The 14,391-nt window shown below is 41.3% G+C and overlaps 1 protein-coding gene across 1 annotated transcript in view; it reads right to left on the bottom strand.

Moving 5' to 3' along the window:
• AFF2 (ALF transcription elongation factor 2) overlaps positions 1-9,949 on the bottom strand; it is a 357,949-nt gene extending 348,000 nt beyond the window's left edge. Inside the window, exons 1-2 of the mRNA XM_055564516.1 lie at positions 9,830-9,949; positions 660-1,523 (exon numbers count right to left, since the gene is read on the bottom strand). Coding sequence (XP_055420491.1) covers positions 660-1,463 — 804 coding nt within the window. The 5' untranslated portion in view covers positions 1,464-1,523; positions 9,830-9,949. The remainder of the gene's footprint in view (positions 1-659; positions 1,524-9,829) is intronic.
• Positions 9,950-14,391: the final 4,442 nt, after the last annotated feature.

Genomic DNA, 14,391 nt, shown 5'->3' with positions numbered 1-14,391 from the left:
ATTTTGGTTGAGGATCATGCTTTTGGCTTTGACAGAAGGGATCAAGGTAATACAAGAGAGTTAGGTAGGCACTTGGAGAAGGTGATGCAGAAGGTAAGACTGAGGGATACGGAAGTTAATATTAAGGTCTCACCATGGAACAGCCCTGCAAGTGCTCAAGAAACTATGGTTCTTAAAGAATGCTTTACACTTCTGTTTCCAGAAAATCACACTTGTACATCCTTGTACCTTAAGGAACTTCTGCATTTTATGTTTCTGATATGCTATCTGTTAGTGAAGGCCTAGGATGACCCACTATCTTTTCATGTATCTCATCCTGCTTAAGACAAATGAAAATCTCCAATGTGATTCATTTATACGTAATATTACTACAAATGCTGTCCCTGAAACTATTTTATAACTCCAACTTTCATTCACTCAGACAGACCTTGTCTTTTATCATTCCAAATTATGGAGATTTAGCTGTATTTGCAGAGTGTAAATAGGTCAAGTCACAAGCAACAGAAGATCAAGACTCTGACCTTGAAGAGTCTCATCTACAGCTCCAGAAGGTAAATAAGAGCTGCTTGGGAAGCCCTGATTATAGAGGTTAGAGCAATGAACTAGAAAAAATAAATAAGAAAGAAATGAAACAAAGCAAAACTTTAAAAATTACTTACTTCACTTGTTTGAAGAATCGTGAACTTTGGCTGTTTAGTCTTTGAACTGGGTGCACTGGGTTTGCCATCCAAGAGTGATCCAAACGACAGATTCCCAAAGCTGTTGTCAAATTCAATCGAAGGTTTCAGTGTGGGAGAGATGTCCGGGGCCTGGTCCTGACCATCCATGGGTCGGACATAGGCGGTTGGTTTTTGCTGCCCCATGCTTGTTTTGCAGTAAAGCCCTGGTGGGAAGTTTTGAACCGAAAGGCCACTGCTGGGAGCTAATAGAGACGAGGCAACTAGGGGAGATCCAGGCGCTTGCACTGTAAATTCCGCAGCTTCTGGTGAGTTGGACTGATAGATTTCTTTGAAAGTATCCCCTCCACTGGACTTGAGAGTATTGTCTTCCTTTGCCAGTGGGTTTGATTCTTCAACTGCTCCAACTTGAGGCTGTTCAGCTGGGTAGACAAAGAAGTCTTCCAATCTGGCTGGGGGCTGGTCTGGGGTTGGCAGCTGCATCTTGTTGGGCTGACTAGTGACTTGGCTGGCTGCTACAATGCTAGTGTTCTGACTATCTCGTGACCAGTCAGGTTTTGACTTCCGGTTGCTGTGTATTAGAGTTGAATTCAGTATCACGACAGAAGGTGGAGGCATTGGCACCGAGGAGTGAGTGTTATCCTGCTGGTGCACTGGGACCATTCGGTGCTTTTGTTCTGGAAAAAAGCTGGGTTCATTTTTGTTGGTGGGAGTCTGGGGCATGGAATTCTTTGGGATTCCCACTAGATGATTCTGATTAGAATGGTTAGTTAGCAAATCCTTCATTTCATCATAATTTCCCAGCGTGTTCTGGACTCGGTTCGCAAGTGCATCACCTTTGTTTGTCTAAAATAACAAAAAGATGGGGGTGGGAAGAGAGAGAATGAATAGGTTTGTGTTTCCTACTGTTAATGTTTCAAACAGATGTCCTAAGTAGACTAACATATAGGGTTCTTTAAAATTCTCATGCTGCCATATAATTTCATACTTCTCATGTTCAATGTAAGAAAAAAAATCAATAACACTATTGAAAGAGCCTCTTGGAATGAACTGTGTGATGAATGTCTATATACTCCCTGGCCTGTTCTTAAATAAGCTCATGGGGTGGGGGAGAGTTTTAAATTATGTTGCTTATGAATTTTATTAGCAAAATAACTTATTTTAGGTCCAATGAGTTGAACTGCTACATGCTACACTTTAACAACTTCCACTTACTGATCATTGGAATTATAATAGAATGTTCAATTTATATTTGTTCTTGACATATAACGTAGCCCTTTGTGCTACATTATACCATGAAAATTCTTAGCCCTTTGGATAAGGAAGTCAATTAAACTGTGCTATCATGACTATGTTCAGTTTAGAAAAGGCATGGGCTTAAACAATAACAAATTGAGCTAACTTATGACTAAAGTGAATCCAATTCCTTTTAATCAAAGAGTGTGTAAATTACTGGTGTCTGCCTACATATTCTGGGGACAACTATGTTTACATATTGGTGATTCATACTCGTTTACTTTGAAATGTTGCAATTGTTCATCAACAGTGACTCAAGCTCGCCTGTGTCTTTTCAAGGGTTTAGAAAAATTTATTCAAGAATTTAAGCTGTTGTTTAAATTAAAACAAAGTTAAATTTTAAAGTGAGGCTGGCAACTACATCATTCTATGGACAACAACACCTACCAAAGTGGTTGTGATTGTTTTTTTTAAATAATTAAGATTTCCATGAGCTTTTGTAACATAGTAAAGAATAGCTTTCATAGCTAAAAAGTGGAGCTCCATATACTTGGAAATGACTGTCAAAAGTTTGGCTCTTCATCTTTGAACATGACTTCTTATTATTCTCTTTACCTGCCAAAGGTGTTATCAAAACCAGCTGCTGAAGTCAGAAAGGCAAAGGGCTTCTTGCCTAGGCTGCACTACCATTGTGATGAAGGAAAGCTGCTTGCATCCATGGAGCCATCTGGCAGCAGGGCCAGTGCATGGGGAAAACGCCCACCCTGGTAGCCTCCTTGTCCCAAGGGTCAGATGCATGTTTTCCACGAACAGGAGGGGATGACCTCCTCCTCATTAGTATGACCACCATTGGAGATTGATGTTTAACATATAAGGTTGCTTACTGCCCTTAACAGCTGATGTGGAGCCCAGGAGTATGCCTATTCACACCAGACATCTCAGGCTAAACCTCAGATGTATGGCTGAGTGCTGTTATCTGTAAGTGAAGATGGGAGAGTGTGTGAATAAATAGAGGGTGAAGAGCTGGAAATGAATGAAATCACACAGGCAAAGGAAATGAGGAATGAGAAGATGAGGCTCAGGAGGGAGCCCTGTGGAACATCAACCTTTAAGAGACTAGGAGAAGACCATCCCCTTCTCCAGGGAATCTTCCCGACCCAGGGATCGAACCTGGGTCTCCTGCATTGCAGGCAGATTCTTTACTGTCTGAGCCACCATCACCAGGCTCAGGAGAAGAGGAGGAGCCAGCAAAGGATAATGAGAAAGAGCAACCAGAGAGGGAATCAAGCTGAGAACCTTGGTCTCATTGTTAGCATAATTGCCACAGATTGTATATAGTATTCAACACAGATCACATGGTAAATCATATAGGACACTTTCAAAGAAATGAGGGCATGTACAGAAATATGACTTCAAAGACTAAGGAAAAGTATGCAAAATGTATACTGAGGGCTCTGTGGGGGATGGGAAATTTTAGAAATCAAATAAATACCTGTCAGTTTCAGTTTTCTTATCCTCAAGAACATCTTATATTGCATCACATGCAACCTTGGTGCTGAAGAAGTGATTAAACAATTACAGTTCCAAATAATCTTTACCTGAATAATCACTCCATTTTCAGAAGTGCATTTGAAAGGCCTAATTTAATAAATAAAAGGAGAAATCACTTTTATTCCCTGAAAGTCCCTAGGTTTTTCAATTTTAAAGGCAGAAATTATTTTGCAGCTAAGGCAGGAATAAACACATTGTACACAGTGTTCTCCTTCAATGGAGTTGCACAACGAACCAGCTAGGCAGTAGCCAAATCCAGACTCTCTATTCAATCCCTAAATTCAGAACAAAGAGATTTCATCCTTGTGAAGGCCCAGTAGAATTTGATGCACGTTTTTAAACATGCAGGGTTGTTCTGGTCCCTGAAATAGTTAACCTCTTACGTCAGATGACTGCCTAATAAACACTAATACCTGCTGTCTTCAAAGATCTGACCCAACAAGGGGAAACAAGACCATTTTATTCCTCATTTTAAATGCTTCCATTTTTACTGACTCCTTTAATGAATAAGATAAGCTTCCTACATTAGACAAAGAGAATTCTATAACCTTTACCTTTTGGTCTTAGCTATCAGGAAGCTCAGTTATTGACCTCTCATTGAAAGTTCATTGAACTTTCCTTGAAAGACAGCTGTACTGGAATAAAAACTTTGCCCCCTGATGTCACAGAGAATGCCACAGTATCTCAAAGTTCTGAAAACACATTCATTCTCTCTAGGCCAACATCATCAGGACTCAAGAATCTCAAGGCCCACTGGTTTGCCAGTAAGCTAGTCACATCCCTGTTCCTATTTTAGCAGTAAATAAAAGGGACATATTCATTTTATCTTCAGTGGGGAGATCCTGGTTAGGTTTTAACATCTCTTCAGTTTATTGTTATACTGACCTGGGTTTCTGATGCATGCTTAGAAAATTTTTTTTCCATCTCCAGGTTTTAAAATATGCTTGAAATTAGGAGAATTTCTAAGCTGGCCAACGTCTAAAACTGTTGTGTACATGACTAAAATTAGAAGAAAACTGAAAGTTCTCTGAATAAAATAGAAAATTCACCTCCTACTGTTCAAGGTCTACTACACTTGTGATTTCTCTTCCAGCACAAAACTATGAGCTTTTCGTCAAGACTAGAGACCACCTTTTATTCATCATACCCTCAACACTTAGCACCATGTCTGGTGCATATGAGGTCCTCAGCAAAATGCTGCTAAATTGAATAGAATCAAATAATAATTCATACCCTGTTATATCAAAATAAAGGATTTGCAATGGCTTGGAGTCAAAGGTACATAATTAGAAAAGCAAAAGTTAAGCTAATTTGGTTACTGTGATTGAATATCAGATTGAGCTGCTTGGTAGCTAAAGACCAACAGGAAATTCTCATAGCATATAGAATTCTCTTTGTCTGATGGCAGGAAGCACATCCTAATTCATTAAATGAAACCCATGTTTGCTGGATACCAACAAGTGAAAAGGGATTCCTCTCACTGGTTTGGTTTGGTTTGGTTTGGTTACAAGAACCTTTGGGAAAAAAAAATAGGTCTTTTTTTCAGTACCAGTTTTACAAGAGATGCAAAGATGTTCCTCAGGTTTCCTTATGATGACTAAAAAGCAAGAGCACTGGACTGCTGAAGTCTAACTCAGTGCATGTCTGCACATGGAGTTAGAGGTCAGGCTCACAGCTCCAAGTGTGGGGCTTTCCTGTACACTAATGGCATAAGGGATGAAGCTGGGATAACCTGGGGGAGTGGAAGGAGGTCAACTCCCTTCGACTAGCTTCCCCACACAGCAACTGTCAGAGGGACTTGTGACTGGAACTGGATAGTAGATAGTTCAAGGTTGAGTTCACTGGCGACAGTTTTGAGTTGCTGATTGATGGAAGATCCGTAACAGACGTGCTGTGGCTACAAGTAGCAATTACCAGAGTCATTCTTCAGACACACACTGGTAAATTTCAAACACTCAAGAGCCAGGGTTAGGCATGAAGGACACATAGACACACAGCCTCAAGAAGTCCACCATTCAACAACCTCAAAATAATTAACAATACAGACCAGGTGGTCACCACCGGAGGTGGGTAACTGTCAACCAGTTTTTAAATTTCTCAAGATGTCAAGATGAGATCCACTGGATAGAAAATCCATTTATTTATACTTGCGTGATGGATGCTCATTATATACCATAGCAACTTCTGGCTCACACTAAATCTTCTTCATCCTCCAGAGTCTTAGCAACCCTTTTAAGGAGCAAGGGATTCTTAGCAGTTCTGATTGCACATTATAAACATGGCAAAAATGGAAATTTAGCCATTTCAATCAATTATAGGCTTCTTTCAATTTGGCCAATTCTTTACTTCCCATTCTAGATAATTGATTGATACCTTAAAGGTAACCTCTGCAGCCATTATTTTCTAAGTAATCACAATTTTTCAATCATCAAGGAAATGCATTTCCAAGTATTTTCAGGCATAAATTACATGTCTGGTTTGTGGCTCATGACTAACAGCACTCCTTCATTTAAGCTTTTTGCCTCTCATTACTTTGAGAAATGCAGAGTTGCCTCAGTTTGCTTCTATGTTATCTACAAATCAGTAGTATAATTTTATTGCAAGACTAATGTGTTAGGAGATTATGGTACCAGGGTATTTCTTTTTAATAAAAGTCGCAAAATAATTTAAGTTTTGGGGTTTATTTTTTTCTTTTATTTCATTATGGCTAATGTATGTGATTTAATAATTCCTTTTTTTTTTGAACTCTAATATTTTTACAATTAATCTCTTTAAGCTGTGAGTTGCTATTTCTTTCTCTAATTATAATAACCATGATACCTTGAATTTGTACAGCACATTACATATTTCAAAGCAAGGCTTCCCCTGGCTGTTAGGCTTGATTCTCACAGCCACCATGTGAGTCAGCAGAGCCGTTCTGGTCTAATCTGCCTTCTACGTGCCCCGACCCAAATGACCATGGATAAGCAACTTAACGTCTCTGCGTCTCACTTTCTTCATTCTTGTTGATCTGTGAAGAGCTATAAAATGTCAGTTGCTGTTGCTATTAACAGGTATCATTTTTTCTATCAGGTATTCACTTCAGAGACAAGGAAACTTTAGGTCAGAGAAATAAAGTTTCTTCCCCAAAGTCACACAGGGTAAGCTTATCGGGTCTTCTGACTTCCTGTCAGAGGGTAAACAGCTTCCTGTTACAGGTAAAGAAGCACACTTATGGGGTTATAAAGCCACAGAGAAGCCACCTCACTTCCTGAGCTTTGAATTCCTCGTGGGAAACATGAGGAAAATGTGTAGCCAGTTGCTGTAGGGACTAAAGAAGCATCTGTAGAAAGTTCTAGCACAGAGGAGGTACTTGGTACATGCCAGTTCCTCATCCTTCCCCATCTTTCTACACTAATCTACACATGTCAAATGGCTTTATATTTCTCAAGCACTTTTGAACACATCCTTTTCTGCAGCACAGTACAAACTCAGATTTGAAAGTTACTAATATAAATGAAAAAAGCAGCCACAAAGGGATGTTACCCACCATCACCCCGATTGAGAGGTGGTAAGCATTCTTTCCACTCTAGGAGTAATAGAAGTGAAGCCAAGAAAGGACAGCAGGTCCTAGGGACAGGTGCTCATTGGATAGTTTATGAACTACCAATGCCATCAGATAAGCAATCAGCTCATGCTTTAAGATTTAGAGTAGCAAGAAGTTTCCTGAAAGTCCTGATGAACCACCAGGAATTTTGATTTTTAATTTTGCAAGCATTCCTGCCACAACCCTCAGTAAGAGTTGTGTAGGAAAATCTTCATTTCTACAGTAGATGTGGGCCAGCTCTAGAACTCCCACTGCCACCAGCATGTCCAGATATTCCAAGGGTGTCCACACCAGTTGGGTCTAGGGAGCTTTTGGAGGTGTGCCTCGCTTCTAGTATCATGATATGGGGGAAAGGAGAAGCATACTGCGCAGTGATCTCCCAGGGAACCCTGACCATGTACACAGCATAAGATGGCAGTCAGTCATCAAAGCAACAGTGAAAGAAAGAGAATGACTAGGTCATAAACTGTTAGCATTATTCCTTTCCTTCATAGTCTCTACTCCAAAGCAAAGGCTCTTCCCCATCAAGAAGCCTAAAGGCACCAGGCTACTAATCACACATCAGGCCTGGCCTGGCCTGGCCCTAGACTAATACTCCCATCTGTGTCTCTACCTGACAAACTCTTGTTGTATCAAGACAGATGGCTTTTGAAAACTTCTGACAATGTTGATAACAGGTTCTTTAACTGCCTACTCAAAATGACACTATTTACATCTAAAAATAAGTATTCATCTACATTACAGGCTTGTTAATAAGAGATGGCATTTCCCTTAAAGGTACAAGGACATTAACTCAACAAGACTTTAAATTATAAAGGGGGAAATAATTAAACTGCTCTACACCTCATAATAGTGTCAAGTATGGAGTAGATACTGAATTTTAAGAATAAGCCCTTGACTAAAGCTCATTTTTCTAACCCATCGAAAGATAAGAGGTGAAACTCAGCTGGCCATTCCTCTTTCTCAAGGAGGGATGAGGTTGGGAATTCCCTGGTGTCCAGTGGTTAAGACTCTGAACTTCCACTGCAGGGAGCATGAGTTTGATCCCTGGTCACAGAATTAAGTTCTTGCATGCTGCATTGTGTGGCAAAAACAAACAAACAAAAACACCAAAGAAGGGAGGAGGTATCTGTCATCCTTTGACCTCGCTTCCATATTCTGAGAAAAATGGAGGCCACAACTTCTTGTCTTCCACACTCCTTCTTTATTCTCATCCTAATATTCCATTCCCACTTTCCTACCCAAGGCTCATGACTCAACACATGTTCTCAATTTTGTATTTACTCATCTGCTCTGGGACCTTGCTCTGCTCATCAGTACCTCTCCCTCCTGTGTCTTCACCCTTTAGTTTCCCTTCTCTCCAATCTACCACTTCCCACACTTTCAACATCATCTTTACAAGTCTTCATCTGTCTTTGCCATTTCCTGACTTTAAAATTGGTGATGACTTCTCTTCGTGTACAGACTCATGTCCAGACACCTAGGTATTCAAAGTCTTCAGGCATCTATTCTCCTGCCTATCTCTTCAGCAGTTACCATGCAGTCATGACCTCACTCATTCATGATGATCTCTGCACTGGACAAGGAATTCCTTGAAGCAGGAACTAGATCTTATTTCCCTTTGGACACTAGTCTAAGACATGGCTTACACACAATGGGCCTTCAATAAATGCTGGTCAAACTAACCATATCTCACCATGTACACATTCAACAGCAGTACAGAAATTAAACCAATTGAAATAGGAAAAATGGATCATTAAAAATTACACTACTATTGACAAATTGAAGACTAGTAGTCTCTTTGTCAGACTTACCAAATTTGGAAAGCACCTGAGCATCTCAATCAAGAGCTTCTTGCTTAGTCTGAACAGGGCAGCAAAGACTCTGGTCTCACTAGTCACTGATCCAGACAGCTCACTGTCTACATCAGTCAGTATCCCCTAAATGGTGCTCTTCTAATATTACAACTCTTGATCATTTTCTCTATGGCTGTTTTACCTCTTACACCATTTTTGTTTCACTGAAGAAAATTACACTGCTACTAAATTTCAATAAAATCCAATCAGCTGCTAGCAATTCAACAGGATTCTTCTCCCAACCTCCACTCCAAATAGAAAGTTCAGAGGCAGTCATTGTGAAATCGACACTTGAAGATGTAGAAGTATGATCTTTATTGGACCTACACACTAGCCAGAAGTCCATTAGAAAATCAACGAAGCTACACTACCCCCTGTGGTTGAGGCAATCGCCTAACCCATGATTATTAATCACCAGCAAAAAATGATTGGCTTTTTCCCTTTGTCCTAGAACAGTGATTTTCAAAGAGCCCTCAAACCACTGAACAGCTGCTAACAACCTGAAATGGAAACAGGAAGCAGTGGCTTTGCGATGGATGGCACCAACTGGGAGGAGACACAGACATCTCCACTGACTTTCTGATGAAGTCTTCAGGGGCTGCCTCGCTGATGATAATCAAAGTGAGATCAAGCATCAGGGGGCATTCCTTGCTAGAGGTAGTGCTGGGCAGGAAAGAATCCCTTGGAGACAGGCAGTTTCATAAGTCCCTTTCAAATCTTACTGTGTTCCCCCAAGAAGATGGAATTTGTCTCTGAAGACTTCCTCAGAAACTTGTCATGGCCCCAAATACACAGGTATATATTTCATTCGTAAAATAGATTCTCTTGGAAATGATTTGGGTGTTTTAAAAATAGATTAAGTGTTGATTAGTGCATTCAAAAATATAACAAGCAACCATTTTGCAGAAAGATAAATTACATACATATTCAGCTACCTTGTAGGGCTCCCCAAAAAGATCAAAGCCTGAAGAAAAGAGATCGTCTTCTTGCTGGACTTCTTGATTCCTCCGCTCCCATTCCCTTTTCTTAAGTGCACTACGGTCTTGTTCATAGTGACTGATGTGCAAAGAAAAAGACAAAAGGAGACAAAGATGAATTAGTCATGGAAGCCATGTTATCAATAAGAAGAAAAAAACCAAGTTGAGGCTACCCAAACTGATACTGTATAGAGAGCCAACCTCCTTTTCTTTATTCCCAGTAGGTTAAAGATCCTGACCAGTTCTTCAGAATCCGAAAGGAAACAAAAATTGGCTTATGAGACATTGTAGTCATGACCATTTAAGTACAGTATAATCCTCTTCCTTTGTCCTGGCTTGATTACTACAGCCTACCCCGAAATCAGTCCACTGTGCAAAAGAGTACTGAATTCAGGTTTCACTGTGTTGCCAACTATCTAGGGCTCAGAATTCACAGATGTCACCAAGTCCAAAAGGAAAGGAATTATCAAATACATTATTGCAGATAAACGGGAATTCTGTCCTGAGCCCACAGCCAGTATTAGTCTGTTGTAATGAAGTCGAAGGAGAAGGACTTCCCTGACAGTGGTTAGTCCTAACCACTGGACTTGGACTCCAAGCTTCAATCACAGAGGGCACAGGTTCCAGACCTGGTTAAAGAACTAAGAATCCCACATGCCACATGACGTGGCCAAAAGAAAAACTCAAAGGAGAGTTTAAGAACATCTTTGAAAGTCCACAAAAAAAAAACAAAAAACAAAAAACAAAAAAAAAACACAAATCACCCAGTGAGTCACACTCCTTTTGTTTTTGTTGTTATTCTTCCCGCAGTTTGCATAATAGGTGACTAGAAGTCTTTTAGGGGATCTGGGTTGATCAACAAATTGCTATTAATGAAAAGAGGTGCCAAAAGATTTAAATGACCTTAAGGCACAAATGTTTTATGAACACTATGTTACTCTGACTCTCATCACATTTCAGGCTTTCCCTTTGGAAAATCAGTACTATATCAAAGATACATTCTGGGTCCTTGGACTTTATAGAATGGAATACTTCCTCAATAAGAACACAATTATTTTCTTCATCATACAAGACTATGTGTATTAAACTATAATCTGTAAGTCTCCCACTGCTGCTGCTACTGCTAAGTCGCTTCAGTCGTGCCCGACTCTGTGCGACCCCACAGACGGCAGCCCACCAGGCTCCCTCGTCCCTGGGATTCTCCAGGCAAGAACACTGGAGTGGGTTGCCATTTCCTTCTCCAATGCATGAAAGTGAAAAGTGAAAGTGAAGTCGTTCAGTCATGTCCGACTCCTAGTGACCCCATGGACTGCAGCCTACCAGGCTCCTCAGTCCATGGGATTTGCCAGGCAAGAGTCTCCCACTAGTGGGCTTTATTTTGTTCATTGGGTTTTCCCTCCTGCTTTTGATTATAATCCTACTCAAGGTGAGCACACATACGCTGGGAAAATTTTAATTATATACATGTACATAAAGTGCCTAGAAGGTGCTGAATAAACACTGCTTTTCTTGCTCATGTTAATACAGGTATCCCCTGCTTTCCATATGTTTGCCTTAAGCCACTTTTACAAGAGACCTATGTTAGTACCTATTTGTGCTAACCAAAAGTAATTCAAAGGGAATTTTTGCTTTTACAAAAAACATCATTCCCTTACTAATGTAGGTCTTTAATAAAAGCAAAGTGGCATAATGAGAACTTTCAGAAAGTAGGGGATACTCTTCACTTTTACACCATTTTGCTTATTAAAGTTTTTATAGTAACACTCTACTTTCAGCTACCACATGAAACCTGTAATGTCATGTGAAGATTTAATTAGGTAATTAGCATGGAAGAGAACATAGTAGCTAAAGGAACTACAAGAGATATACTGATATAATATATAAGTACAGTCAACAGGTTTTGAATACATTTCAAACCTTAATACCTATCACTGGTAGCCTACTTTGCCCATGCTGCTGCTGTTGCTAAGTCGCTTCAGTCACGTCTGACTCTGTGCGACCCCGTAGATGGCAGCCCACCAGGCTCCACCGTCCCTGGGATTCTCCTGGCAAGAACACTGGAGTGGGTTGCCATTTCCTTCTCCAATGCATGAAAGTGAAAAGTGAAAGTGAAGTCGCTCAGTCGTGTCCGACTCTTCGTGACCCCATGGACTGCAGCCTACCAGGCTCCTCCATCCATGGGATTTTCCAGGCAAGAGTACTGGAGTGGGTTGCCATTGCCTTCTCCACTTTGCCCATGAGTATCACATAATGTTAATTTACAAAATAAGAGCCCAGAGTATGTGATATCCATGGCAGCTTAACTAGATATTGATATAGATGGAGTGGAAGAGGACAATACACTTAACCATCCACCTTTCTCCACAGGAATACTTGAACTGACAAACTCTAAGTGACTTTGACAGCTTTATCTGCTGGATAAACAACACTTCATCTCCCCATTTTAAAATCATGGCAATGTTTATAGGATGTTTGGGCTCAGTGATAAAGAAGCTGCCTGCCAATACAGAAGATGCAGGTTCAATCCCTGGGTCAGGAAAATGCCCTGAAGAAGGAAATGGCAATCCACTTTAGTATTCTTGCCTGGAAAATCCTATGGACAGAGGAGCCTGGTGGGCTACAGTCCATGGGGTCGCAAAAGAGTCAGACATGGCTGAACAACAACAGCTATCCTTTCATAATGCAAAAACGCCAGGTACAAAAGAGCTCCCTGGATCACTCATGAGTATGCCCAGCAAATGTTATCACTGCCTCGGAAAATCAAAGATCATCCAGAGGTCCACCCAAAGCCTAGGCCCTACATCTGGGCCCTGCCTGGTCAAGAAAGACAATGAGTCCAGGTACTGGAAGCCGGCCCATCCTTCACAGCCTAGATGCCATCCACAGATACTACGTTTGTTGGCATCACCTGTCATTTCCATTCACAAGTTGAGATCAGAACCCCAAACCTCTTCCATGTGACACAGTGTCTTCATATTGGATGCTGACGTGTGGTCAACAGTAACATTTTAGGTGCATGAAGGGTGGAGCACAAGACTCAGCATCGCGTACTGGCCGTGTGTAACCCAAGGCCATCATCAATTTGCCAAAACCAAACAATGATGGGGTGTCCAGGGTGGGATGGGGGACAAGTTAAAGCAATATTTAGTGGGAGCAGGAGGCTGGGAGGAAGGTTTGCTGCAGAGAAGAAAGATGCTTCATTTCTTTGCCCTCAGCAGCCATGACCCTCCACATAAACATGAGCACCAAAACGTCATGCTTCCAAGGAACATGAGCAAGATTTCAGTTTTCCATTCTATGCACCTGACAGCCCAGAATGACAGGCCCGGGGATCGCATTTCATTCTCCCACAAGGAGCATGGCAGGACTTCGGTCTCTTGGCTTTGCAAACTACCTCTCTCCGGCTCTGAGGGCCAAGATAATTAAAATCCCGAAGGAAAGAAAGGACAGGAAGAAAGGACATGTGCTTCAACATGCGTGACAACCCTTTCAGCGGCCGGCACTCAGGGCACTTAGTGCTTTCAACCCAGGCTGGATGCGTTAGGAGGCTCTCGACTGCATTTTGCATCAGTTCATTAACCTACCAGATTCCAGACGAGAAATCTGAATAGTAGATTGAGCATGCACATGGGTGTTATCTGTGGCGAGCAAACTGCCTGCTGCATTTTTTAACACATACAACAAAGAACAGTTAATTCTCATATCTCTGGCGAGAGTGAATTTCATCTCCATAGAGTTCTGCTGCTCCTGGAAGGCAACCAACTCTCTCCAATTTTTTCCTTTCTCACTCAGCACGGCGTTGTACTGAAAGCTTCACCCGACGAGGTATAACGAGGAACGAACTATATGATGATGAGGCTTGCACAGTGCAGAACGTCACTGATTTCTGACTGAAACCAAAATGACTAATTTGAAGCACCAGCTAATTAAAACCCCAGCTATGTATTTAGCCTCTTGTTGCACCTACTGCAGTTTATAATCACAAGGACCCCTTTATCTACTCAATTAAAGTTCTTCAGATTCTGGGAGGTTGTGTTTGAACCTGTGAGCCCCACAGAGACCACAGGAAAGTCGATGTTTGTCCCTTGAAGATGTGATGCCCTGTTACACGCCTAGGCTTGTCTTCCCATGAAAAAAAGGCGGGGGGTTGCTCCGTGACCCACGAAGACATGCTCAAGCCAGAAATCAGAATTCATCCCCATGTTACTGGTCTGAACAATTCAACTTTCCTCACACTGATGAAGGCAGAGTGAACTAGTCCTCTCAGTGTGAAAACTCACTTTCACATTAGGAAGTTGGGCCCCAAAGCACAACTTGAGGCCTCTACACTCTTAGCAAGGAAGAATGTTCTTCCAACTGTTTCCTACAGGATAGAAGGGAATTTAGCACATCATGGTGACACTGAACACTCAAAATCCAGGGGGAGGGCCATATCAGGGAATGCGACCAAGAGATACAAGCTACTATATGTAAAATAGACAAGCTGAAAGGATCTTTTATAGAGCACA

This window comes from Bubalus kerabau, chromosome X, assembly GCF_029407905.1.
Source record: "Bubalus kerabau isolate K-KA32 ecotype Philippines breed swamp buffalo chromosome X, PCC_UOA_SB_1v2, whole genome shotgun sequence".
NCBI lineage: Eukaryota > Metazoa > Chordata > Mammalia > Artiodactyla > Bovidae > Bubalus > Bubalus kerabau.
This window is presented reverse-complemented; position numbering and strand designations above follow the sequence as displayed.